Source organism: Muscardinus avellanarius, assembly GCF_963383645.1.
Source record: "Muscardinus avellanarius genome assembly, chromosome: 3".
In the NCBI taxonomy this organism is placed as follows: domain Eukaryota; kingdom Metazoa; phylum Chordata; class Mammalia; order Rodentia; family Gliridae; genus Muscardinus; species Muscardinus avellanarius.
In genome coordinates, this window is record NC_137788.1 from 19,685,263 (window position 1) to 19,712,660 (window position 27,398).

Below are 27,398 nucleotides of genomic sequence, written 5' to 3' on the forward strand. Positions count from 1 at the left end.
TCGGACGTGAGGCCCCTTGACCTGCGCGCTGGGGAGGCCTGCATCCACCCGCAGATGCTGGGGTGTAGCTTTGAGCACGGAGGGCTGTGCCAGGGCTGGGAGGCCTCTGCAGCTGCCCCGCCTCCCACAACGTGCCCTCGACCTCTCGCCCCCACCTCGCTAGTCACTCCTGTCCTCTTGGACAAGGTGGGATTCCGGCCACCCGTCTCTGGGAGGTGCTGCCCTGGGCCTGTGACCCCTGGGGAAGGTGATGGGACCCTAACGACTGCACACCAGCAGATGGCAGCAGTGTGGGCGGGGCGCTGTGCACAACCACAGAGCTGGATCTACAAGAGACCTTGTTTGGAAATGTTGGAGGCTTTTGCTAAAATCAGGTTTAAAAACCGCTCATTGTTCAAGACGGTTTGTTTCTGAAGCATGAACGGGTTAGAGAGGAGGGCTGCTATCAGGGGCTGGCAGAGGGGGTGGGGCCATCCTGGAGGGCTGGCAGCGAGGGGGGTGGAGCTCGCTGGACCCAACAGGACCGGAAGGCCAGCTGGACCTGGCTCCTCTCCGAAGTGCTTCCTTTCTGCTAGGACCTGCCTGGCCCCTGAGTTCACGCCACAGCTGGAACTTGTGAAGCCAGCCTCCCCGAGAGCCCAGGGCCAGGGCCTCGGGCAGAGGCGTGCTCAGAGGCCCTGCTCCAAGAGCCTTCTCTGTTTGAGGGGCCTGATGCCACACACTCCCCACCCAGGGCCTGGTGCCATGGGCAGCGGGGCGGGCCAGGGACTTAGCTGGGGTCTGGCTCAGGTGTGCTCCCATCCCCTCTGCCAGCGAGGTCTGGGCCCTGCCCCAGATCTACAGTAAGGGAACCCTTGGCGTTAGGGCTTTCCAGTTCTGACACCTGTGTAAAAGCAGAGGGCAGGCTGGGCCCATGGGGCGCAGAGTGTCTGAGGAGGGTGGAGGGCTGGGGACATCTTCCCAGGGCCTGGGGCTCACCCTGTATGCTGAGGACCCCTCTGCTCTGGAATGGAGATGGGCTCCGGCCCAGGAAAGGCCCCTGGGCATAGCTGGAGACCGTGAGGTGGTTTGGGGAGCGGATAGGAGGAAAACGCCCATGGAAGCTAGGCTGAGATGACTGGGATGGCGGTGAGGGCAGTGTCCTAGGGACATCTCCATCCCCTCTGTACAAAGATGTGGCCGGACAGATGCTCTCAGAGCCGCCTGCCAGCTCTGGCCCCTGGGACCGCAGCCACCCTGGAGTGGAAGTCCCATTCCTGCGCTGAGCCTCAGAGCGGGCCGGTCCCTGTTGGGGGGCTAGGTCCCCTTCAGTGGAGTCCACCGGCTGTGCGGTCAGTAGGGCCGCCACACAGCCTCGTCCATGCGGCCTGGTGTGCTCAGGGCTGTCGGTGAGTTGCTGTGGCTGCCGTCGGCCTCCACGCCGTCGCCCTGGCCGCCCAGGCTAGGGTTCATGAGGTTGCCAGCGGCCACTGAGGCGGCGCTACTGGGGCAGGAGGCCAGCATGCGGGTGGGCGAGCGCTCCCCGCCGCTGGTGCCGGCCACCATGGAGAACTGGTAGGAGCCCGATGAGGCGCCGTAGTAGAGGTGGTAGGGCGCGGGGTTGGCCTGGAAGGGCCCGCTCTGGCTCTGCGGGGCGCCGGGGTAGGGCGGCGGGAGGTAGGTGTGGTGGAAGCGGCTGGTGGCCGGCACTCCCGCCACGCTGAGGCCGCCCAGGCTGGTGCCCGAGGGCGCGGCACTGTAGGGGAAGGCGGCAGACATGGCCCCTGGGTAATGCATCCTGGGGTCGGGGAAGCGGCTCTCCGTGAGTGTTGGCAGCGCTGGGAAGGAGCGGTCAAACTGGCGGGGGTCCGAGAAGGGGTTCAGGTCCGAGGTGCCTGGGGAACAGCAGAGAGGAAGGTCAGTGGCCGCCTGAACTACCCAGAGGCCTTCTTGAGGTGTGACCTCGGGGCTCCAGCCCACAGGCCCATTTGGGAGGATCCCTGGCTCTGGGCTCTTCCTGCCCTGGACTGGGGACGGAGTCACCATGACTCCCAGGATGAAGCCAGCTGGGAGGTGGGCGGGAGCAGAGGAGGGGCCAGAGCCCAACCTGGTTAGTGTCCAGCAGACCCTGCACCCAGAGCTTGGCTCAGCGAGCTGGAAGACAAGGTACCTCCGCCTGTGTCATCCCAGACTCCCAAACCTCAGTGTCCAAATAGGCTTTGGGACTGAATCTGACTCCCTGGTGGGAACAGGGAGACCCAGAGAGGGTGAAGCAGTGGGGTCCATAGCACATGGGACCTGGTGCAAACCCCCGAGGCCTTATCACAGCAAGGCAGCTGTCTTCTGTCTGAGGCAGTCGCACAGAGGCTGTATGGCCTCTGGAGCTGGACAGCCATCCTGGTTTTGACTTACTGGCTGTAGGAGTGTCCTTGGGCAAGTCACTCAGCCACTCTGTGCATCCGCTCCCCAGAGCCATAACAGCTGTAAGAACTCGTCTGACAGGCTCCCTGGCTGAGAAGGGCCGGGCACAGGGTGGCCTCACGGCCCTGCACGGCCAGCCTGTTGCTGCTCTTCTCTGGGCAGCAGGACAGCTGGCCTTTCAGGGCTCTGCAGAGATGAGGCCCTGACTCAGGGCCTTCCTGTTCTGTGAGTGAGCTGGTCCAGGGGGGAAGCCTATCTGGCCCAGTCCCGTCTCACCCACCAAAGCATAAGGCCAGGAGAGGACCCAGGTCACCAGGCTCTGTCCCCTTGCTACCTCGGCTCTACCTGGGGTAGAGGTAGCCCTGGTGGACATGTCCCTTCTGGGGCTCAGGGGCCTGCGGTCAGCTGGGGTGTGTCCCTCAGCAGCGTCTCTGGCCCTGATGAGGCTCATGGTGGAGAGGTGCTCCTGGCTCCAGTGGGGAGAGGGGGCTGGGGTTTGGCTGACTGGAGCTTTCTGGAATGTCTGGGGCCTGCTCTGGTGGGTCCTGTGTCCAGGACCCCAGAGGAGTGGCCTTCCAGCCACACAAGTATGGAACAACTCCATGCTAGACAGAGCAGAGGTGGGTACTGCCCACCAACAGCACTGTTCTCAAGACTAAGAAACCCAGACAGGGACCTAGGGTGGGCCAGTGGCTCTGGGCACAGGAGGGCCTGGCGTGGGCCCCAAGTTCATAAGGGCTTGTGACCTGCCAAGGGCTCCTCCTGGGTGGGGGAGGTACTTGCCCAGGGCACTGCCCCGCCCTCAGCCTCAGGAAACCTGAGTTGGCTGCACCCAGAGCAGCCAATCCCAACAGTGGGAGGAAATGTTTATTTTCTTCTCCAAATCGCCCCAGCTGGTGCTGGCTTCTGAATGGGCCCTTTGAGCTGGGAGAAGCCCCCTTCGTGGGCAGCTGAAGTAGGGGCCAGGGCTGGGGTAGAGAGGGGCTGGGTCCTCCACACTGCGCACAGGTGACCAAAGCCGGGGGTCAAAGCTATTAACAGACACCAAGGGCAGAGGTGGTGGGCTGTCCTCAGGGATCCCAGGATGGAGTCTGAGGGCAGCATTGACCCCACCAGGAGGGAGACCCTTGGCTATGGCAGGGAGGTCCTTCTTCCCACCCTACAGATGAGACCAGCAAGGCGGCCAGACTCCTAGCCAGGCCACCTGACTGTTCCTGGGTCCAGGCCTTGCTCTCGGTGGGGCTGAGAGCCTGTTGGTCCCAGTGCTATGGGCCACTAAGGAGAGGCTGGGGCAGCAGAGGACAAGGTCAGCCACTGCCCCATACAGGCCGGACTCCTCCCCTCCCAGCCAGGGTGGAGGCAGGGCTGTACATGCTGTGGGGCTGGGTGAGGACCCTTGGGGCTGGGTGGAGGGGGCAGGCTGCCTAGGGCCCTGCAGGTGCTGAACCCCAAATTGTGGATGGCAGTGGGTGCACAGGAAGCCGCTATTTACCCCCACGCCGCCCCGTGCTGGATTCTGGGGCTGCCTTGGCTGGGCCCAGTACCGTTAGGCCAGGCTCCGCCCACGGCAGGGAGAGGCCGATGCTGTCACCTGGCAGGTACTGGTCTGTAAGGGGCGAGGGCAGAGACATCTTACTGGGCGGGGGTGGACAAGAGGCCAGAGTGCAAGGACCTCCCAGCACCTTGGAGGCCAGAGCCTCCCTGCGGCTCCCCAGGGCCCAGGAGCTGAGTGCCTCAGTCTGGCTGGCCTGTGGACCTCGCTTGCTCCCTCAGCTGCCACACGGGCCCTGAGCAGGCTGAGAAGGAACAGGGGGAGCGTCGGACCCACGGCTGAGCGCCCCTGATTGGCCTGAGTAAAGCCTGCACACGCCTCCTGCACCCCAACTCGCCAGCGGAGTACCCGGAGAGTCCACACCCAAGTCCCTGCATGCTCTGAAGAGCTGCCCGCACCCTGGCAGCGGCTGCGCCTGCTGTCTCCATCCAACCCCTTCCGCCCCAGGGCCGCCCTGCCTGGGAGGAGTCTCTGACCAAGGGAAAGGCGGGTCCCAGGCTTCTCCAGGGCTGGCTCCTCACTCTACTGTTTATAAAGCTTGCCTGAGTGCTGTCCGTCCTATCATCTGAGTACCACCGGAGCCCTGGGCGGGGATCCACCCCACAGACTTTCAGAAGGGAGAGGGGAGACCAAGGGAGGGGCGCTGCGTGCACAGGGGGGCTGGTCTGTCAGCTCCTGGAACGAGTCATGCCCATTTTTTTTTTTTTTTTTTTTTTTTGTACTGAGGACTGAATCAGGGCACTCCAGCTCTGAGTGCCATATCTAGGCCTTTTTCTATTTTTTGTTTGAAACAAGGTCCCGCTAGTTTGCTGAGAGTCTAAGTTGCTAAGTCTGATCTTGAGCCTGCCATCCTCCTGTCTCAGCCTCCCAAGTACTGGGATTACAGGCGTGCACCACCACGCCCAGCTTTAATACTGGCACTACAGATTTGCCCTCTCCCCATCCCCAAAGGCTCCTGGAGGTGGGGCCCTGTCTTCCCAGAGACCGTGTGAAAATCAAGGCACGTTTGCTGGGTGAATGAATGAAGGCCTGGCACCCAGTGGGCCCCCAGGAAACAGCCAGAGGTGACAACTGCACCCGCTGCCTCCTTGCTGAAAAGCCGGGGTGGCAACACTGACCGGAAGTGACTGTGGTCTGGGCAGGTGGACGGTGCCGTGCCTCGCCCCTCTCCCCTCGCAGCCCCCCCCCCACCCCCCCCCACCGGCTGTCCCTACCTTGGACTGGGGTCTGGGCGGGTGGACCGCGCCCTGCCTCGCCCCTCTCCCCGCGCAGCCCCCCCCCCCCACCGGCTGTCCCTACCTTGGACTGGGGTCTGGGCGGGTGGACCACGCCCTGCCTCGCCCCTCTCCCCGAGCAGCCCCCCTGACCGGCTGTCCCTACCTTGGACTGGGGTCTGGGCGGGTGGACCGCGCCCTGCCTCGCCCCTCTCCCCGCGCAGCCCCCCTGACCGGCTGTCCCTACCTTGGACTGGGGTCTGGGCCTGGCTGCTGAAGTGGCTCGTGCTGCTGAGTGAGCCGCGGGGGCTGGGGGTGCTCGGCGCCACCCGCATGCGCAGCCGGTCCAGGTCTCCAAAGCGGTCGGGGAACGCCTTGGTCTGGTCTTCCATCTTCTGGCGATGCCCTGTGGAGCAGGAGGAGCCCATCAGACACGGGCTCCCCAGGGTCTCGGGGTGGGGGCACAGGAATGCCTCACTGTGCTGGGAAGTTTTTCCAGAGGTCAAACCTTAGGATTCTGCAGGGAGAACCCAAGGTCCCCACCAGGCTCTCCTGAGGGCTCAGGAGACTTTCTGAGCAGAGAATGGGGGTTATGGGCTCCCCCAGGGCTACCAAGATCCCCCTACACTGTACAAGTGGAGCAGTCGCTCTTAGGCCTCATGTGGGGCTCAGACAGGGCTCCGGCCACGTGGTCGTACACTGTGAAGTCCAGACCCAGACGGAAAGCCTGTGGCCTGAGCCTTCCCAGCACACTGTTCAGCAGAAGGGGAAGCAAGGCTGGAAAGTGGCTCAAGGAGGCTCCCAAAGGAGGCAGGGAGAGGGGCCGGGATGCTGCCCTCGCCTCCCAGGGCCCAGGCCCCGCTTCACACCTGCAAGAACACGAGGGCACTGGCTGACCCAGCCCCGAGCCACCCGAGAACCCCCACACCTCCTCTCCTCTGCACCCCGGATAGAAGGGGAACCCCTCAGGACTCCGGCAGAGGCTCCAGCTGGACTCTCAACCCGGCTTGGAAGCTGGGGTCAAGGACAGGGGCTCCCGGCACGGGCCCACCCGTGGAGAAGGCCAGCATCTCCTCTACCCCACTGTCCTGGGCCACTCAGGAGGACCAGCCTCAGCGCCTGATGGGGAGTTAGTCCCAGTCCTCGGGTCTAGAGTGACATATGAGAGAGGAGGAAGTAGGTGGGAGGTAAGACAATGCTTTCCTGTTCCTCCCGGGGCAGACAAGGGGGACTGGGCATGTGTCGAATGGCTGTTGACCACAATGGATTGTGGGGACAGACCTGGAGCCTCGGAATGGGCCTGAGGCTGAGGATGGGGGCATGGAGGCTTCTGGTCCCTCCCTGCAGACCCCTAAGCTCCCTACATGGCCCTGCCACGAGTTCAAACGGGCACCCTGGAGCCTCAGGGAGGCCTGGGGCCACGGAGGCTCGGCAGTCCCCAGGACGCAGAGAACCCCACGTCTCCTCCAGGAGGACCTGGCCCAGAGTGTGGTCCATGCCTGGTGGCAGGGGTGAGACCATCTGGCCCCTGGCCAGGCCTCATTGCAGCCCCCTCCCACTCTTGACCACAGAGGGGAAACTTGGGCTGGAGCTGGGGCTCAAATTCAGATGCCAATGGTGCTGGGCAAGCACGGAAACGCGGCTGGAGGGGCAGGAGGGGGCGGGCGCACAGACGGCGCCAACAGAAGGCAATAGATGGTGGCCATGGGTGCCAGAGCTCCCTACAGGCTCAGCCCTGGCACTCCTCGGACATGCCACCACCTGGCTGCCGAGACCGCAGGGAGCGGAGAGATGTGAGCGGGCTGTCGGCAATGGAGGGTCTGGGTCAGCAGGAGGGCAGGGCTCTCACGCCTGGGCTCAGCCTGGGGTGTGGCTCAAGTCACCCCTACCTGGGCCAGCAAGGTCTGTGGACACCAGGCATCTGCCTGGGTCACTCTCTCAGGACTGCTGCTCATGCCGGGGGTGGGGGGCAGGCAGGATGGAGCCCCTGTGTCTGGAGACAATGCTAGTACAGCAGGGCTGGATCTACACCTGGCTCTAGGACTCCAGGTCCAGTGCTCCTTCTCTGACATTCCCTTTTTGCTCCCATTGTTTAGATGGGGCTGCTGAGGCTTCTGGACAAGCTGGAAGCTAGGTGGCTGGCTCCAGTCCCACCTATGAACTAGGTAATCTGACTCCCTAAACGCCCGCGCTGCTCGGCCTTCACGGAGGGCAGACTTCCTGCAGGAGAGGCCTTTCCACAGCGCCGTGGGAACTGCTGGAGCACTGGAGCCACTGTCGGGGAGCCCAGGCCGCCCCACGTGGCCAGGGCGCCAGAAAGTCTCAGAGCCACGGGGCTGGGGCCCTCACACTGGAGCGACCAGAACGGAAGTGCCTGCGCCCGAGGAGAGGACGCTGTAGAAAAGGCCTCTTTCATTTGGTTTCCCACAGCGAGAGCTAGAGGAGGCTGGCCCGGCTCACTAGGTCACCTGGGGCCCTGCCCGGCTCTTCTACTCGTAGTGCCTCAGTTTCCCCTGAACTCAGCCAGCTCCCCCAGGTCTCCTCCTGCTGAAAGTCCCTGGATTAAGAAGGCCAGGATCAGCCTGTGGTCTGTGGCCACCCACAGGCCGGAGGAAAGAGGGAGGGGCTGCTCCCAGGGTCAACATGCCCAGCACCCTCTCTCCTGCTGTGGCGGCGGCTGTGCTCTGTGGTTTTGTCCCCCAACTCAGAGCCTAGCCTGAGGTCCAACCAAGATCTCCTCCAAGAAGCCCCATCTCTCGACACTGAGCCCCTGTAACTGCCCTTAAAAACAGCAGCTAGCAAGCCGGGCGTGATGGTGCATGCTTGTAATCCCAGTGCTCCGGAGGCTGAGACAGGAGGTTCACAAGTTCACCACCAGCCTCAGCTACTTAGTGAGGTCCTCCATAACTTAGTGAGACCCTGTTTCAAAATAAAAAATGGAGCTGGTGATGTAGCTTGGAGGTAGAATGCCTTTGGGTTTAATTCCCTGTACTGCAGAAAACCAACCAACCAACCAAACAAACAAACAAACAAACAAACAAACAAAAAACCAAGCAGGAAGCCCAAGCAAAAATGCTAAAAACTGCACCTACTTCCTGAGCAGCCTCCTGTGCAGCCACAGCTCCTGAGCACCCTCCTCTAAATCCACTGCTTCTCTGGACCCTCCTCTGCAGTCACAGCTCCTGAGCACCCTTCTCTGGCATCCACTCACTGTTCCTGAGCACCCTCTTCTTTATCCATTGCTCCTGAGCACCCTCTTCTTTATCCATTGCTCCTGAGCACCCTCCTCTTCATCCACTGCTCCTGAGGACCCTCCTCTGCATCTACTGCTCCTGAGGACCCTCCTCTGCAGCCACAGCTCCTGAGCACCCCCTATGCAGCCGTTTCCTGAGCATCATTCTCTGTATCCACTGCTCCTGAGGACCCTCTTCTGCTTCCATTGCTCCTGAGTATCCTCCTCTATATTTATTGCTCCTGAGCACCCTCCTCTGCATCCAAAACTCCTGAGCATCCTTCTCTGTATCCACTGCTCCTGAGCAACCTCTGAGCATCACTGCTCCTGAGCACCCTCCTCGGCAGCCACTGCTCCTGAAAATCTTCCTTTGCCGCAGTATCTCAGCAGCTCCCAGCGATGTCTGCTGTCCCTGCCACTTCCCCTTTGAGGAACTCTACCACTGTCCCCATTTTACAGGTGAGAAACTGAGGCTCAGTTGCAGCCAACTATGTGCTCAAGGTCACAGAATGCATCTGGCCCCCCATCTGCTTTTCTTGGATCCTAGCATCGTGTTTAACCCTTGAGGGTATGGATGAGTTTGAGGATGGATTACAACTCTCTAGAGCAGCTTGTGGGGAGGGAGGATGGGGAACACCCGGGAAAGGCCTCTTTAGGGTGGGGCCTGGCCTCCTGCCCAGCCGCTCAGTCCACTCAGATCCTAGCTGACTTCCTCAGCTGGCCTTGATTAGTACTCAGGACCCTGAATAGATCCCAGCTGGCTCCTTCCACTGGCCCAGTGGCCCCAGGCCCACACCAGGCAGCAGTCGCCCAGAGTGTCCTCAGCAAGTCTGTCTCCCTTCCAGCCTCTGTTTGCTGGCCTGAGCCCCAGGTACGGACAGGCTTTGAGAGTTAAACAGCCAACGGACCTCGGTCGTCAAGGAAGGTGGCCGCATGCCAGCTCTGACCTGGACGCCTGCTCCTGGAGCAGGTGCACCTGGACAGTGGGGGTGGCCTCCACCCAGGTGTGTGACTAATGGGTGGAATCAGGCTGGGTCCCTTCAAGCTGGGTGATTGTCCAGGGTCATGGTGCCAATTCCATTTGGGGGGCTCCCTGACCACTGTCCCCAGGGTGTCGCTCATCCCCACCAGCTGGGCCAGCGAGGGGTCCCACCCACTACCTGCCAGGTACCTGGTGCTGCTAGGGGAAGACAGAGGTCACCCAGGCCAGCCCCTGCCTCCACACTGCACATATGAGTCCTGGGATAGAAGAACAGGCTCTTCCAAGGTGCCGGGCACTGCACCAGCCGGGCGGCACGTCACCTCCAAGGGACATAGCTCTCTGAGAGGCAGCTGGCCTCATGCCCATCTTACAGATGGGAAAGAAGAGGCCTGGTCAAGGTCATGCAGTGATGTTTGAACCTGGAACAATCATAACATTTCAAGAGCTCAGCTGGAGCTAGGTCTTGGTGACTTGTGAGCAGAGCTGGGTCACGGGCACGGGCTCCGGCCAGCAAGAGGCAGCTCAGCTCATGGGGTGGGTGGGAGAGGAACAGGAAGCCGGAGCAGTCAGGCAGGGCCGAGGGGACAGCCTCATCTGGTGGGCCACGGTGTGAGCCTGACCACCAGGGTCCTTCACCACTGGGCCGCCTCCGTGGCTGCGGCCCAGACACAGTAGCCACTGTCTGCCCGTGGGGTGGGCGCGGCGGCCTCTCTGCGGCCTGTCAGGAGATTTACACCGGACAAGAACAGCCGCGTGCGCTGGCAGGCAGGCGGTGCCGGGCCCGGGGTGGTCTGCCGTGAATCGGCCCCCTGTGAGCAGATGAAAGCCCAGCGTGGCTGGGCAGGGAAACGGGCTGGCAGGGGGCCAGCGGGCGCCTCCCTCCCAGGGATGCAACTGGGCTTGATTAAGGGAGCCCGGGAGGTCTGGGCTTAACCCCTTCCCTCCTGCTGGGCAGCTTCCTGGGCCTGCCCCCAGCTCAGGGGACTCTCCTGGGCCCTAGGGGCTGTTTGGCTGGCGCTTGCCCCTCCCTAGCCCAGGAGAAGCTTGGGACTGGAGCACTGTCAGGTCTCCTTCTTGGGTCCCATCCTGCCCCGCAGGCACCCCACTGCCTGGGCCCCATCACAGCTCACCTCTGTTGGAGGCGCCCCCACCCCACAGCCTACCCATATTCTGGCCCCTGTAGAAGTTTTACTTGTCTTCTCACCACCTGGAATTAAATTAACTAATGGCTTTCCTTTGCTTACTCATTAAGTACGTACTAAGCCCCTGCAGGGTGCTCAGGTTGGCATCATCAGGGTTGTACCAGAGGCTGGCAGAATCGCGCGTGTGTATGTGTGTGCATGCGCGCGTGTGCAAGGGAGTGGATAAGTTAGATTGGTGAGCTAAGTGGGACCTCCGAAGCGACAGTGGTCAAGGCAGGAGCACACAGGAGGCACTGAGAGCGGGCACAGGGCTGTGTGTGACGCTGAGAGGTGGAGGGAGTGAGCCCGCAGCACTAGGCGGGGGCCTGGCAGGAGCCCGGGAGGCCAGAGTCAGGGAGAGCAGAGGGTGCAGGAGAGGAAGGTGGAGAGGCTCCTGGCACAGAAAGGGTGGGGCCTTTGGGGGCCGTCAGGACAGCAAAACCCGTTTCCATCTCTTCCCTCTGGACTGCAAGGCCCAGGAAGACGGTCACCTGCATGTGGAATCATGTCTGACCTGCGGCAGGTGCCCAGGAATGGATTTGTTGAAATCATTCCACATGTGCTGGGGGAGGAAAGGGCCGCAGGAAGATTTCAGGCCAGGAAGATGTCTGTCCCGGGGAGGATGAGGAAGCTGGATCCGACCCTTTCAGTCCCAGCCCCTGCAGAGCCTGGCAGATGGGGCTAGCTGTCCCCAAGCTGTGGTCCCCGGCAGCACAGCCAGGCGCTGCACCACCTCTGGCCCCAGTCCTGGATCGGGCTCAGCAACCTCTGTGTTAACCAGCCCCGGTGACTCTGAGGGACAGCATGGAGAACCTCAGAAACCAACCGAGGCCACACAGGCAGGAAGCCACCAAGCCAGCCTCAGACCCAGCTGGCCACCTGGCTGCAGGTCGGGCATGCTGCAGGGCGCCAGAGGGGAACGACCCAGCCACAGAACCCACAGCTGGGCCCCAGGGATCTTCACACTCCCACTCCTGGGCTCAGTGCTCACAGGGGGCTGGGCTGCAGAGCAGGGGCCTGGGGGAATGAGGGTGCCGGGGCCACCAGGCAGCCCCTGAGGACAGTCCCGCCGTCAATGAGCTCCTGCCAAGACCTTTGAAAAAGTCATTCTACAACTGCTGACTGGCCCTAGCCACGACCCAGAACGCCGCCTGTCACTGGCCACACACCAACCCTGGCCTCCAGTGCTGGCTGGCCTCGGCCCTGCTTCTCCTGTCTTTTGCTGCCTCAACTCCTTTGATCTCAGCTGCTTGAGTCTGTGCGGCCCTCCCCCCAGCTTATCCTGGGAGGGGCCGCCTCAGGCCTTGGGGGGCAGGAGAGAAGGGCAGGCAGGGGATTCAACTGGGGGCCCCGGGGCTGGGCCCAGCCTCGGCCCCCTAGGGTCCTTGGCAGCCCCAGCCTCGGCCCCCTAGGGTCCTTGGCGGGACCTGCCAGGCTGAATGTGGAGGCACTGAGGCTGCCTGGCCCCTGGGGGCTTTCCAGCCAAGCTCCAGGCCCCACTCCTATGGCTCTGTGAATGGGCGCACCGTTCATAGGGTTTGGAGTGGTTCCGACCGCTGCACCCTCACCTCGGGCCCACTGTGGCTCCTGTCCATCTGACCCTGCCCCTGGGGATGTGAGCAGGACCGAGGCCGCCTTCAGGGGAGGCGCACACTTTACCTTGGGCACCAGGGCCGGGATGTGGGGAGGCCGCCATACTGGTGGTGGGGACGGGCAGGGCAGGAGCGGGTGTGGGAAGAACAGAAGGCCGGGCACCCGCAGCTCCTGGGACCCACTGTCCACCAAGGCCGTTTGCTGACCACGTGTTGCCACTGATCTCCGTGGGTCACCCTACGTCATGGAGCGGGAGGGCCGAGGCCCAGAGAGGCCAGAGACGTGCCCAAGGTCACACAGCAGACAACAGAGCTGGCCAAGGGCCCCTGCCAAGTCCCCTGTGAGCGCTCTACTCAGGTCAGCCCACTTCTGCTCACAACAGCCCCGCAAAGCAGCTGCTCATGGGAACCCATTTTCAAACAAGAAAATGGAGGCTCGGAGGTGCTGTACCCCAGGTTCCGCAGCCCGGCAGGCTGGTTTGGGATCTGCTCTCTGCCCCACGGTGGCCAGGGGGTGACCAGCGCTTCCCAGCCATTACCACCTTGAGACTCCTGGGCTCGCTGGCCCAGTTCACAGGCGACAAGACTGAAGCCCACAGGAGACATGACTATCCAGGGTCACGAAGTCCAAGGTCAAGAGCATGGACTGTCCCTGTGTGATCCCCGTAGGGAGGAACAGGCAGCAATCTGGCCAGGCTGGCTGGGAGTACCGGAGCTCGGGGGAGCCAGGAGATGACTTGAGAGGCCTGGGGGACTCTCTTGGGTCCCTGTTCTGGTTCTTAGCTGATCATTGTGGCCAGCTGCTGGACCAGCTCAGACACGGACAGATGGGGAGTGAGGGAGTCAGGCTTGGGTGCCCCTCGCTGAGGCGGCTGCGCCCTGCCACTCCCCTTCCGACCCTCGTGGGTGCTGAGGGGAGGCTCTGAGCCTGTGTTCTGCGCTGGGTGGGCTCAGCCCAAAGAGAAGCCAGGGCTGGCACCTGGCATGGTGCAAGGTCCCCACCAGCACCCCACCTCGTCAGCCCTCCATCTTCTTCCTGGCCAGCTCTCCACCCCAGGTGGAGTGCACCTGGGTGAGGAGGCGGGGAAGCCTGGGGAGGGCTCCTGAGCCGGCTACCGGCTGTTTCATTGACTCCCTTCTACCAGATGAACATGACACAGACCTGGGACCTCCCCTGCAGCCCCCCCCCCCCAGCCCCGCAACCTGCAAATGCCCGCCTGCAGCAGGCAGGTGGAGCTGAGCACAGCTCTCTGGTGGCTCAGGACCCCTGCGCAGAGCAGACGCTCGACACACGTGCAGAATCCTCATCAGTCTCTCAGTCTCAGAACCAGCCCTGCTCCCCCCATCCATCCCTCAGCCACTGGCAACTGGTAGAGGATGCAGGTGTGAGCGAACCTGGCCTGACTGACACCCCCAATACCCCTCCGTCCCACACCTGAAGGGTCCTCTGTGGTTTTCCTTGCCTGTCTCCTGAGCTGACCTCAGTGGGCGCTCAGGCAGGCAGCCAGTCTGTATCTTCCACTCTGGCTCCCGCTGTCGGGGGCTAAGCCAGAAGGTCCACAGGTGTGGGGTGGGGGTACAGGGCTGAGGACCAACTCACCAGCAGGTGCTGTCTGACTCTCTGCTGCCTTCCCCCTCGTGGACCCCCCTCCCTGGCCAGGGCTCAGAGGCACTTACGTCTGGGCTCCCGGGGTCCGTCCACGGTGACCTTGATGGCTCGGTGGTAGGTGGCCACTTGAGTGGGGTTGGTGAACACGGTGATGGTCAGTGTGAAACTCTTCCCTGCAGGGTCAGAGGCAGGAGGTTGGACTCTGGCGCTTGCACCAACGACTCTGGCCTCCGGCTCGCAACCGCCCCAGGACTGGATGAAGGGAGGCTGGCCTCACATCCAAGGCCCTCACCTCCCCGCACCAGGCTCGGGCCGGGCTTCTTAACCCTGCTCCTTAACCGTTCTCCTGTGGTCCTTTCCCTTCAGACACAAAAACACATACATCTCCCCCCTAGAGCAATACTCTTTGCAGAGAAATATGAGTACACAGAGAAAACAGTGATAACAACAATAATAACGAAAACCCCACATCGTTCTACTAGCTAGAGAGAAACCCCATTACCAGCTGGGGATGTTCTCTTCCAATCTTTCTGTATGGGTCTGCATATTTACACAGTTGCAGATGGGACTAAAATTATGCATTTTTGCATCCTGGTTTTTTTTCATTTCATATCACATCAGAAAGCACTTTCCATTATCATTAGAACTTCTTCATAAACTCCATCTAATGGCTACAAAATATTTCCACCCACAGACGCCCCATCTTTTATTTATCTACCTCCTGACTCTCGGGTATTTACACCGTTGCTAATTTCCTACTGGTGCGTGCAGCCAGGGCTGGGGAAGGACCGATCTGGGAGCTGCAGACATTTCATCTGTACACACAACTGTTATTTCCAGAATCCTGTTCTATTTTTAGACACACATTTGGCTCCCAAGTCTCCATTGAAAATTCCTGAGAGAGGAAAAAACTTTTAAAATAATACATTTTTTTTTTACCATTTAAAATAAAGTGAAAATGACTTTCTGTTTCTAAAAACCTTTGTCTACATCTCTGCTCATTTCCTTAGAATAGATTCCGAGCAGCCGTGAGTGAGCACGTTGCGGCGGCCCGGGCGGCTTTGCCTGTCTCTCCCCGAGATTTGCGAGGCTGGGGCACACCTAGTGCCATCGGCCCAGGCACTGTGTCTTTTGCAAGATTGCCAAACTCTTGATTTTGTTTTTCTTTCTTCTATTATTAGTGAGACTGAATTTTTTTTTTTTTTTTTTGGTACTAGAGATTGAACCCAGGAGCCTTCTACCTCTGAGCTACACTCCCAGCCCTTTTTATTATTTTGCAACAGGCTGTCACTGAGTTGCTGAGGCTGGCCTTAAACCTGCAATCCTCCTGTCTCAGCCTTCCAAGTACAGGGGTTGTAAGTGTGTGCCACCGCACCCGGCTTTTATACCATTTTATCCACCATAATTCAACACAAGTGATGGCTTTGTACTCTTTCATATTTCCCTATAAGGATTTTAGGATTTTTTTGGGGGGGGGTACTGAGGATGGAACCCAGGGGCATTCTTCCTCTGAGCTACTCCCCCAGCCCTGATTTTTATTCTTTATTTTGAGACAGGGTCTCACTGAGTTGCAAAGGGCCTCACTAAGTAGCGGAGGCTGGCTGCGAACCGTGGTCCTCCTGTCTCAGCCTCCCAAATGCTGAGATTACAAGTGTGCACACCACGCCTGGATACCCCCAGTCCTTTTTATTTTGAAACAGGATGCTAAATTGCTGAGACTGGCCTCAAACTTTGGGTCCTCCTATCTCAAGTACTGGGATTACAGCTGTGTGCCACCACACCCAGCTGTCTTAGGGCTTTTTAAAAAGCGGTGTCTAAGCCGGGCATGGTGGCACACGCTTGTAACCCAGCATTTGGGAGGCTGAAACCAGAGGATCACAGTTTGCGGGCAGCCTCAGCTACTTAGTGAGGCCCTCCGCAACTTGGTAAGACCCTGTTTCAAAATAAAAAGAATTAAAAAATAGAGCCGGGGGTATAGCTTGGAGGTCAAATGCCTCTGGGTTCCATTCCCCAGACCCGCAAAAAAAAAAAAAAAAAAAGCGGCATCTACTGAGCTTGCGGACACTCCACGTCCCTCGGTGGCCATCAGTCCCCCAGCTTACTGGCTTCTCATTTTGCTTCCCAATACCGAGCTGCTCTTCATTTTCAGTTGTGTCTCCCCAGTGACATCTCCTATTGCTTTTATGTTTAGACAGGCTCCCCGTGTAGAAAGCAGAGAAAGCCTGACTTTCGGCAAAAGGGGTTGCCTCTGCTTTCTAAAATGAATTCTTTGATTGGTCTGAGGATTGACAGGTTAGTAATTTTTTTTTTTTTTTTTTTTTGGTGGTACTGGGGTTCCTGGAAGCCCTTCTACCTCTGGGCTACACTCCCAGTACCTATTTTTATAGTTTTTAAAATTTGGAAACAGGGTCTCTTAAGCCAGTGAGGCTGGCTTCGAACCTGCGCGATCCTCCTGTCTCCGCCTCCCAAGCGCGGGGATTACAAGCGTGCGCCACCACGCCCGGCGTTAGTAATGGTTTAAAGGGGTTTTCCTTGAAGAGCACCCTACATTTTCTAGCACCTAGGATGAGTTCTTTCACCCAGGGCTCATCCCCAAAGCTTCATGCTGGCACGGATGAAGGGCGCTTCCTGGTCTCTAGAGATCCCATTCCGGGCCTGGGAACCCCTGAGGGCAGGGCCATGGCCTCCTGCACCTGTGCCTTCCCGGGTGGCCTGCAGTGGGCGCCAAGGGGAGGCGGCGACTGTTCTCTTTAGAATCCTATTAAAGGGTCCTGCGGCCAGACAGGACATGCAGCTCAGGGTGGGGCCAGCTCTCTTGGTCTCCACAGGGCTGGGTGTTGGCCGGTCAAAGGATCAAGTAGAGCCGGGCGTGGGGGCACACGCTTGTAATCCCAGCATTCGGGAGGCTGAGACCAGAGGATCACGGTTCGCGGACAGCCTCAGCTGCCTAGTGAGGCCCTCTGCAACTCAGTGAGACCCTGTTTCAAAATAAAGAATAAAAAATCCGGCAGGGGGTGTAGCTCGGAGGTCAGATGCCTCTGGGTTCCATCCCCAGACCCGAAAGGGGTGGGGGGAGGATCAAGTGAAAAGTCTGGCAGCAGGAGAAGCCTGGACAGAATGCAACTAGGCAGGTGGCAGGGCCTAGCCGAAGAACTCAAGAGATTTCAGACACAAGGTTGTGTGTGTGTGTGTGTGTGTGTGTGTGTGTGTGTGTGTGTGTGTGTGTTTTAGTGTTTTACCAGGGGTTGCACCCAGGAGCATTCTACCTCTGTGCTGCAATCCGGGTCCTTTTTATTTTTTTTATTTGGAATAGGGTCTTACTAATTTTCTGAGGCTAGTCTTGAACCTGTGAAAGAGCCACTAAGCTCCCTCTCCACTGGGAGCTCAGGAGGGCTCTCTGGCGGCTCTGAGCCAGCGGCAGGATAGAGATGCTATGCACTTGTCCCTGGGTCCCCGAGGCCCAAACCTGGCAGCTCACGCCGAGCCGCAGGCACTTGGCATGTTTTCTACAGACAGAGCAGACTGTCTAGGGCACTGGGGTAGGTGGCCTTGGAACCCCCCATGCCCTGCCTGGACACTCCCGCCCTGGCTGAGGTCATCTCCCTCTTGGACCCCATTTCTCCAACAGCCAGGCACCCTCCCAGCATCCCTGGGCCTCTGACTCTCCAGGCACCTCCCTGGCTCCCAGCGGCCACGCAGGCAGAGGGGAGCTTATGTGGACGCCTGGAACCCACAGCCAGATGGAGCCCTTGAGCCACCCCTGCAGGGCCTGGTCCACAGCTAACTCGTGCCTTCAGCTTGGGCTGGAAAGCTGCCTGGTCACTGTGTAAGGAGCAGGTATTTTCAGGGCTGGGGATGTCACCGGGGTTAGTGTTTGTGTGCGTGTGGATTTATTCCACCCCAGTACTGAATAATAATAATAACAGTAATAGTGAAAGTAGGTGTGTGTGTGCGTGTGCGTGTGTGTGTGTGTGTGGTACTAGGACTGAACTCAGGGGCATCACATTCTACCTCTGCGCTATACCCTCAGCCTTATTTTTTAATTAATTAATTTTTGTGGAACTGGGGATTTAACCCAGGAGCATTCTACTTCTGAGCTACGTCCCTATTCTTATTTTTATTCCTTATTTTGAAATAAGGTCTCTTTTTATTTTTATTTTATTTTTTGCGCTACTAGGGATGGAACCCAGGGGCATTCTACCTCTGCGCTACATCCCCAGCCCTATTTTTATTCTTTATTTTGAAACGAGGTCTCACTAAGTTGCAGAGGGCCTAAGTAGCTGAGGCTGGCTGTGAACCTGTGATCCTCCTGTCTCAGCCTCCTGAGTACAGGGATTGATTACAAGTGTGCACCACCATGCCCAGCTCTTATTTTTCTTAATTTTTATTTTGAAACAGGGTCTTACTAAGTTGCTGAGCACCTTGCTAGGTAGCTGAGGCTGGATGTGAGCCCGCGGTCCTTCTGTCCCAGGCTCCCAAGTACTGGGATTACAGGTGTGCACCACCATACCTGGCTAGGGAATTGAAACCTGGCCTCCAGGGGAGACGCTTCTTAGCACTAGGCAGCCCTGTGAACTGGGATGGGAAAAAATTTTGCAATGGTACTGTCCCCAACCTCTAATTGAAATTAGCCTCTCTCAAATAAGAGCGCAAACAGTAAACCACAGAGGTGTTACCGGCAGTACCTGTGACTACTGTGACCTTGCCGCCAACCTTCGGCACCGACATTTACATATCACGTTACAGCCCTTGCAGATGTCTCTAAATATTGTCTATGTTCGTCACAACTCCAGAATCACGACCGTCATTAGACTCACCGCAGGATCTTGTTACTTAATAGGCTGAACGAGGCAGCACATTGATCACAATTTTTTCAACATTTTGCTGTTTTAGCAGAGGTGCCGCTCAGTCTTCAGCGTTTATTTTATGCCCGAAGCTGCTTAACTGGAAGCACCATTGGCCCCCCTCCCGCCTTTCCTGTCCCCTGCACCTGTGTGAATTTCCTCATAAAGCCCATCAGTTTTAATCATCCATTTACCTATTTATTTTGCTTTGTGTTTCTCTATGAGAATGTAAACTCCGGGGTCACTGCCTTCTTCGGGACTGTGTCTCCAGCCCTGAGAGAGCCTCTGGCAGGCAGCAGGTGTTAAATGCAGTAAGCACAGAGACAACTTTCTCATCATTTTACAGAGGAGAAAACAGAGGGTCACACAGTATCCTGGTAGGACCCAGAAAAGTCAGAATGTGCCGGAGCCTGCTCGCCACACAGGCACCAAAGAGCCACTCTGGCAGTGTGAGGAGCCCTGTCCCCACCTGGCCACCCCTGAAGTCACCAGCACGTCTCCACAGCCTCCTCCCACTTCCTGATCTGTCACCACCCCTGCCGGTGTCCTCAAAGACAGGGGGCTGGGGCTCTGAGCCCCAGTGGAGGGGAGGAAATGGGGCCTTGAACTGGAAGTGAGAGAAAGCCACCCCAGAGCGCCCCTCACCTCTCCCTGGCCTGTCCAACTCTCTCTCTCTCTCTGCCTTGGTGGGGAACCCACTCATGTCCCTGGGCCTCCTGGAGCAGGAAGCTCAGAAGGCAGAGGAGACACACAACCCTGTGCAGGAGCCCAGGCTAACACGCCATGGCCAGGAGGCCGGGGGTGGCTCCCAGGAGCCCAGGCTAACGTGCCATGGCCAGGAGGCCGGGGGTGGCTCCCAGGAACTCTGAGAGCCAGTCCTGGCTGGAACCAGAGAAGTCCACATTGGGGAAACTGGTGCCTCCAGGGACTTGGAGTGGCCCCAGGCAGTCCCACAGGGCTCCGGACCCTGGGCCAATCAGGGATCCGGAGGGGTTGGGCAGGGTGGCCTTGGGCAAGTCCCTGGGCCAGGTGACAAGCCCCAGCACATGAGCCACCTCTGTCTCTGGGGGCCTCTGGGTTTTCTCAATGTTGGCCAAAATACCATCTATCCCCTCTCCTAAGCCTGCGCCCACCCACGTCCTCAGCTCTCTCTCCACAGACTACTGCTCCTCAGGCTAATGACAAGTCAGGTGCTCAGGGGGTTCTTATTTTGGAGGAGGTCAGTGGTCATTTCTAGAGGACATTTTGGGGATGGGTGGCATGTTGTCAGTTAAGCACCCCAGGGTACTGCTAGCACTTAGAAGTGAGGTGTGTATTGGGGGAGTGAATGCCCAGCACTGTGGGCCATGAAGAATTCATTTTTCCCGAGAGGGAAAAACTTGCTTATAAAAATTCCCTGAGAACTGGGTGTGGTGGTGCATACTTGTAATCCCAGCATTTGGGAGGCTGAGACCGGAGGGTCGTGGTTTGAGGACAGCCTCAGCTACTATTTAGTGAGGCCCTTGGCAACTCAGTGAGACCCTGTTGCAAAATAAAGAATAAAAAATAGGGCTGGAGGTGTAGCTTAGAAGTAAAATGCTCCTGGGTTCTATCCCCAGTACCAATTAAAAAAAAAAAAAAAAGAATCTAACTCAAGCTTTACATAAAACAAGAAAAATTATTATTTTTGTACTTTTAATATAGACTGAATTTCCAGAAGGGAAGATCATTTTATTTTTTAATTTGGAGGCTGAGGTGTAGCCCAATGGTAGAGTGCTTGCCTAGCAGTGTGAAGCCCCACGTTTAATACTTAGTACCACAGAGTGGGAAGGGAAAACAAAAAACAAAAAACAAAGAACTCGTCAGTCCGTAAATTTGCCAAGAGTTTTCACATCTTCAGCAGATTGTGGCATCTACAGCGAGCCGGCAGAGACCCACAGCCCCGCCTGTTGCTTCTCTATGGCCATGGGTGGTGTCTGCACCCAGGGCACTGTTCACTGCAGACAGCGCAGTCTCACCCTGACATTCACACACTCAAATCAGTATTTTATTATAAATTCCTTTCCCTTCTACTGACATTGTTGCCATGAAACTGTATGGGTTTCGAAACTGTAGGAAGGGAGCTTATGGCCTCTAAAAACATCCCCGTAGGAGGGGAAAAGGCTAGATGGGGCCCCCACCGCTGCGGCAGGAGGGGGGCCAGGTTTTCTTTCCAGTCCTTGGTTGCACCTGCAGTCTTATCAGAGATCTGGGGTGTGTATGTCCTTCTGGAAAATTATTTCCCTGGAATTCAGAGAGAATCAAAGAAAAAAACAATTTTTTGGTACTGGGGATTGAACCCAGAAGTATTCTATCTCTGAGCTACACCCCCAGACCTTTTTAAAATTTTTGTTTGTTTGTTTGTTTCTTTTTTTTTTTTTTTGTACTGGGATCGAACGCAGGGCATTCTACCTCCAACATATAACCCCAGCCCTATTTCTGAAATTTTTATTTTGAAACTGGGTCTCACTAGGTTCATGAGTCTCACTACTTGCTGAGGCTGTGCTCAGACCTGTCAGCCTCCTAGGTACTGGGTTTACATGCCTGAGCCACCATGCCTAGCTTAAATTTTGAAACAGGATCTTCCTTCCCAAGTCGCTGAGACTGGCCTCAAACCTGGTGATCCTTCTGTCTCAGTCTCTCAAATATGGGATTATAGAAAGAAAGAAAGAAAGAAAGAAAGAAAGAAAGAAAGAAAGAAGGAAAGAAAGGAAAAAAGAGACCAAGCAGAAAATTTGATCTGAATTCTTAGTATTGCAGGTGTTAAAAGACTCACGGGAGGGTCCTAGGTACCTGTCCCAACTCCTAGAGTGGCCGAGACTCCCTGTGCAATCATAGCTGGTCCTCACGGTGGGAACAGTGGGATGGGCACGCTGGCTCCTCCACCTCTCCCACTCAACAATTCGCACCTCCTGGGTTTCCCCCACCCCCGCCCAAACCACACTGTAACCAGAGAATCAGTGACTGTCACCACTCAAAGGGACCTCAAAGGCTTCCTCCAGTCCCAAGCATAAGAAGTAACAAAATCTCTAACGTGTATCCAGGTCTCAAATGATACACGTGTATCAATTTCCCTCATCCTTCACAAGCCTCAGGAAGCCGGACCACTATTACCCCCATTTTACAGATGAAGAGACAGAGGCACAGAGAGGTTAAGTCATTTGCCCAGTGCCACTCAGCAAGTCACCAGCAGGGCTGAGATTCAAATTGGGGCTCGCTGGTTCTAGAGCTCGGACTCTTAAAGACCAGGAGCTTCCAAGGGCTGTATCCTCATCCAGAGTTCCGCAGGCATGGCAACTCCTACTGGGGCATTCTCCTGCCTCCCAGAATCACTGGGAGAGATGGGACGTGGGAATAGTTTATAAATTCAGCCTCCTGTGTCTCCAGGAGCCACAGTCCCAGCCAGAGCCCTGCAGATCTTAGAGCGTGTGTCTCAAAGACGTTTTGGAAACCCAGCTCCCTCCTTTGGGCCTTTGATGGGTGGGCACTGTTTCTGTGGGCATGCAAGCTGCCCGATGCATTTTCAGTGCGCAGACATGCCAGGTGAGGTCTCAGGAAGTCAGGGAATCTCTTCTCCCATCCCTCATCTCCCAGCAGAGGGAGTCGGATGGGGGGAGAAAGAAGTGCCAGGTTCCGGATGCCTTGATGGGAAACCCCCACCTGTGTCAGCCTCACTGATTCTCCAGCAGGGCCCGGATTAAGTTGCAAAGGGTTTGAGAGATTGGGGATGACAAAAGGGGCTTGGAGACTAATTAGGAGCAGCAATGAAAGCTTAATTCATAAAAGCAAACATTTTCCATCCATCAACCTGCAACCAGTTAAGGGCAACGTTTGAAAGAAATCTGTGCACCGGGGAAGGGAGCCAACAGGAACAGGAAATGTTTGAAAGAATGTAAACTATTTCAGTTTCATAAAAAGTAACAAGTAAACAGTTATTACATGCAAATAATGCCCTGGTTTCAATTAATGCTGAAAAGTCAAAATATGTTTGACATTTGTATGTATATACTGAACGAGCCCAGGAGGACAAAATGGTGCCCAGATGCCCGTGTGGGAGCAGGGCTGGCAACTCCAAGGAAACTAGAGCCTCAGAAGGCCTTGTTTATTGGTGATGAAAAGTACGATTTTGCTCCAGCCGCTGCAGCCTGCGTGGAGTCTGGGAGCGAGGGAACCCGCACACTTCTCAGCCCGGCTGGAGGGGCTGCCTGGTGCCGGGAGGGTGAGGGGAGAGGGCGACCTGCTCAGACACTTCTAGCGGGCTGGTCTTAAAGGGCCAGAGGACTCGCGGGTCTCTACTGCAGCAGGGCAAGGTTTCTAGGGCTCCTCCACCCAGGAGTTAAGTGATGATGGGTTTCAGGCCTCCCACTCACCGGCCCCTGGTGGCGGCCACTGTGGCGTCTGGTGCGCCCTTCCTTCCACTGTCTGGGCTTGAGAGACAGCAGGGCGGCTATGATTCCCCCAAGCTATGCTTCCCAACACCAACACGCAGCAGCAGCCTGCGTTTGTTCTTTTCTCTTCTAAACCACCTTAGGGCTCAAAGGGCTGGGAGAGGCGGCCACAGAGCATCCTGCCCCTGGGGGGAGGGTGGCTGGGTTCCTGGGCCCCACAGACCAAGGGTTTGTCCTCCAAACCCCCAGGCAAAAGACCCACAAGTTCACCTTAAGAGCGCCACAATTCATGATCTGCCCCAGCAATCTTGGGTGAAAGTAGGGTGCTGCATCGGGAAAGAGGGGCGGCCTCAGCGGCGTAAACCTCCGAATCTGGAGAAAATGGTATCTTTTTCTTGCAAGAGACTATAGCTTTCCTCACGTCTTCAGAGGCCGATGGCATCCCCCAGTGATGACAGACTGCTTTTGTAGACCAAGCTAGGTCTAGAGACCTGTTTCTGGGGCTCCCACTGGGACCCCTGGGCCTCCCTCCATCGCCCGCCCCCGGGGCGGCAGAGCGCCCTCCACTCACCTCGCCCGCTGCGGCCCACAAAGCGGAGGTCGTTGAATCGGGCCACCTGGTTCTTCATGACGGCCGAGGCGTTGCGCAGCTCCGCAGAATAGTTCTCGTCATTGCCAGCCATCACCGTGACCACGGTCCCATCAGGCACATCCCCCAGGGCCACCACCTGAGGACAAGGGGTGGAGGGACGGCTGAGAAATACAGGGCCAGTGAAGGAGGGGAGGGGCCGGGCCGCAGCGCCCCTGTCCCAGGCGCACTGCGGATTTCAACAACGCAGGGTGGGGGGGGGGAAGAGGCTTAAAAACAATGAAGACCTCCCCCCACCAATGTAATAAAATAAGAAACAGAAATCTCTTCCTTCTGCACCCAGACCCCACATTAGCTGGTTAACCCGTGTCCTGAGAAATCATCCTTTCAATTGAAATTTATCTAAGGGAGAGCTGTGGATGGGTGGGGTGCAGTTCCCCCACCTCTCCTACTTAGTAAAAGAGGAATCAATATGCACCTTGAAACTCAGTCCCCACGTAAAAAGAATATCAACAACAATAACAACAGGACTGCCCCTTGTCCTCGTCTATGCGAGAGCCGTCTGGGGCGTGAAATTTGGCCCCGCGATGTGGCCCAGGCCCAGTTTATTGACTTCTGCAGAGCCTTAATTCGTTATGCAGAGAAAATGTACAATTGGAAAAAAAAAACTGCTGTTTTCAGAGAGGCCGCCCAGAAAACCCCTTTAAAGTAAGAGAGGGGCTTCTGATAAGAGGGTGCACCTGCTGGAGATGCAGGGTGGGCGAGGACTGCCCCTAGGTGCCGCCTCCCCACCCTGCCCCGAGGAGCGCCGACAGGCAGATGCTTTCCGAAAAGGACTCAGCCTCCAAACGTGGTCACAGCCATTTAAACGTGGCTGCCGCGTGCAGGCAACTCGGGATCCAGATGGTAAAAATTTCAAGGGGAAAATGTTTGGGGTCTGATTAAAAAGGCCAGATTTCCTGTCAACATCCTGTCTTCTTTTAATTTCAAAGATTCCTTTTAAGCTCCAAGTGACAGTAAAACCTCCGATCTGACGATTACAGTCACACGGGGCCTCCTCCCCCTCCTCCCGGGAGCTTTTCCCCCCGCTGGTATTTTAAGATGTCACCCGGGAGACCTCAAAGAGCCACTAGTCTTTTTTTTTTTTTTTTTTTTTTTTTTTTTTTTTTTTTTTAATCATCTTCTTCTTCCTCCTCCGATTCAGAGGCGTCTTCCTGGGAGCCAGGGCTGCTCTGAGCCCCCTCGGGCGCCGCCACCTCCCTGCTGGCCCTCCCTGCCCGGCCCTTTCTCACCGCAGCTGCGTGAGGTTTAGGGGAAAACCGAGGCGTTTTCGTTTCATCTCGCTGACCCCCCTTAAAAAAAATGAAAACGAAACAGTCGCCTACTCCCCGCCATGAAGAAAACGGTTCTCTGAATGACCGAGGGGCCCTCGGGGTGGGGGCACCCCAATCTCAGCCCGGCATTCGGGGTGCGGGCTATCCCGGCGTCGGGCGCAGCGTCCGGGATCTGGCCGGGGTCTCCGGGGGGGCCGCGCACTCTCCGAGCCCGGGCGGGGGGTGCGAGCAGGAAGCCGGGGCGGCGGGGCCTCGCCCCGGGGTCCCCAGGGCCGGGCGCTCGGGGTCGGCGTCCCCGCGCAGGGCGCCCCCCGCCGCGCGGAGGGCGGCCCGGACTCACCTTGAAGGCGACCGGCAGCGTCTTGTTGCAGCGCCAGTGCGAGGGCAGCACGGAGCAGAGGAAGTTGGGGCTGTCGGTGCGCACGAGCTCTCCCGCGTGGTCGGCCAGCACGTCCACCATCGAGCGCACCTCGGGCCGGGCGCGGCCGGGGCCCGCCGCCTGCGCGCCCAGCGCGCCGGGGTTCTCGCCCATCTTGCCGCCGCCGCCGCCGCCGCCGCCGCAGGGGAAGGCCGTGGAGGGGGGCGTGAAGCGGCGGCTGGTGCTCGGGTCTACGGGGATACGCATGCCAGCGGCCGTCAGGGCGCGGGGGCCTCGCGCGGCGGGGGCGGCGGCCCGGGGCGCGGGGGGCTGCGGCGGCCAGCCTCGCCGACGGCGCCCGCCCGCCCCGCCCCGCCCCGCAGCCGCCTCCCTCCGGGCAGCCCGCGCACCCCGGGGCCGAGTGGCGGCGCCGGCGCCCGCGCGGGGTAGTCCCCGGCGGGGCGGGGCGGGGCGGGCGCCGCGCAGCCAATCCCGCCCCGGCCGCGGCCCGCAGGCGCCGCCCCGCCCCCCGACGACCCCGGCCCGGCCCGGCCCCGGGGCCCGCGCCCCGCGGGGGCCGCCCCGGAGATGGCCCGTCCCTGCACCCCGCAAACGAGGTGGACCCCAGGGCCACCGCAGACGGGCTCCCGCAAACGAGGTGGACCCCAGGGCCACCGCAGACGGGCTCCGCGTGCGCAGCGGGGCCGCGCTCGGCCTCCGGGGCCCCCCGGGCGGACGTGAGGGGTCTCCCCGGGCCCGACCCCCCACCCCCGCTCCCTGCAGGGCTCAGCGCCGCGCAGGCCTCGAGGCGCCCTTCTTTGCCCGCGTGGCTCTTGGCAAAACGTGGCGGGGCCTGCAAAACGCGCGCTTTCCGGAGATGCTTCTTCCACGCACGTCGCCGGCGTCCTGCTTCGTGGAAAAGGACGCAGGTAGGTGACAAAAGGAAAGAAAACTGCGGAGTGGCTGCAGAGCCAAGGGCCCCGGCGTCCAGCGAGAGGCATTTTTACCCTGCGTGTGATGGATCGCGGCCCCCGGGTCCCCGCCGCGGGCTGGGCGCTCGGCTCCCACTCCCCGCGGCTGGCCCAGCCTCTCCTGGGCTTCGCTACCAACAACCCCAGGACGCTCCCGCCTCCTAGAAGGAGAACCGTAAAGCCCAAGTCCCATCCAGTGGGAACTTCACCCCAGACTTGGGCCCTGGAGCGGGGGAACGAATGCGTGCGGAGTCCCCGCTGGCTCTGGAGATCCGCCTGGCTTTTCGTTGCCTCCTGCACCCGGCAGGTGCAGAACGACGGATTCCAAGCCCCGGGCGCAAAAGCAGCAGAGAACCCGACAGCGGGCGCAGGGTCACCTCCTGATGTCACCTAACGAAAGCGAGTCCCGAGTGCACTGCAGGGGGGACGGCTCGGCCCAACCCTGCCCACCTGGCCAGCTGGCCCGTGCCCTTCCCCGGGCCTCAGGCCAGCCCCTGAGGATACCTCGGAAGCCAGGATGGCGAGGGTCCCTTACGGCGCGTTTTAAGAGAGCCCCGGGGACCCCTCGAGGACAAGGCCTGCTGCCCCGGAGGGAGGCTGGCAGGAGCCGCAGAACCCGAGGAGGCCAGGGGCCCGCGCGTCGGCCCTCCGGACCTCTCCGTGCAGAGGCCGGTTTCGGCGTGGCGAGGTCCGGCCCTGCCGGGCGCGGTGGGCCACGTAAGCTGCCTGGGGCGGCGTGGGGGCCGTGACCCGCCGCGTCCTAGGCTTATAAATTCGTTTCATCGAGTGGTTTCGGTTTGCAGCCGCGCCTTTCTCTGGCCCCTCCGCCTGATTTCTTTCTGCACCCCACATTGGGCCTGTTTAACAAATGGTTTTCCAAAGAACGAGGCTCCTGAGGCCCCGGCGCCTGGCGCGGGACCGGGAGGCTCCCGCCCCAGGGAAAGTGCCCGCTGCCCGCGGGCGCCAGAACCGAGGCGCGGAGCATGCGGGCGCCGGGGTCCCCGCACGGAGGTCGCGGGGCCGCGGGAGCGAGCCGGGGCTGCAGCGGCCGCTAGTTGGCGCCTGCGCCCCGCCGGCCGCGGGCTCGCGCCGCCAGGCCCCCGCGCAGATGTGCGCCAGCTGCGGCCCCGGGCC

The 27,398-nt window shown here is 59.0% G+C and overlaps 1 protein-coding gene across 1 annotated transcript in view; it reads right to left on the reverse strand.

Moving 5' to 3' along the window:
• Window positions 1-1,332: 1,332 nt before the first annotated feature.
• Window positions 1,333-27,398, reverse strand: part of RUNX3 (RUNX family transcription factor 3) — a gene marked incomplete at both ends in the record, with an annotated part of 55,869 nt that continues 29,803 nt past the window's right edge. The window contains 5 exons of the mRNA XM_080691824.1: window positions 1,333-1,874; window positions 5,414-5,572; window positions 13,831-13,935; window positions 23,584-23,740; window positions 25,276-25,544. Of these exons, the coding sequence (XP_080547950.1) occupies window positions 1,333-1,874; window positions 5,414-5,572; window positions 13,831-13,935; window positions 23,584-23,740; window positions 25,276-25,544 (1,232 nt within the window). The remainder of the gene's footprint in view (window positions 1,875-5,413; window positions 5,573-13,830; window positions 13,936-23,583; window positions 23,741-25,275; window positions 25,545-27,398) is intronic.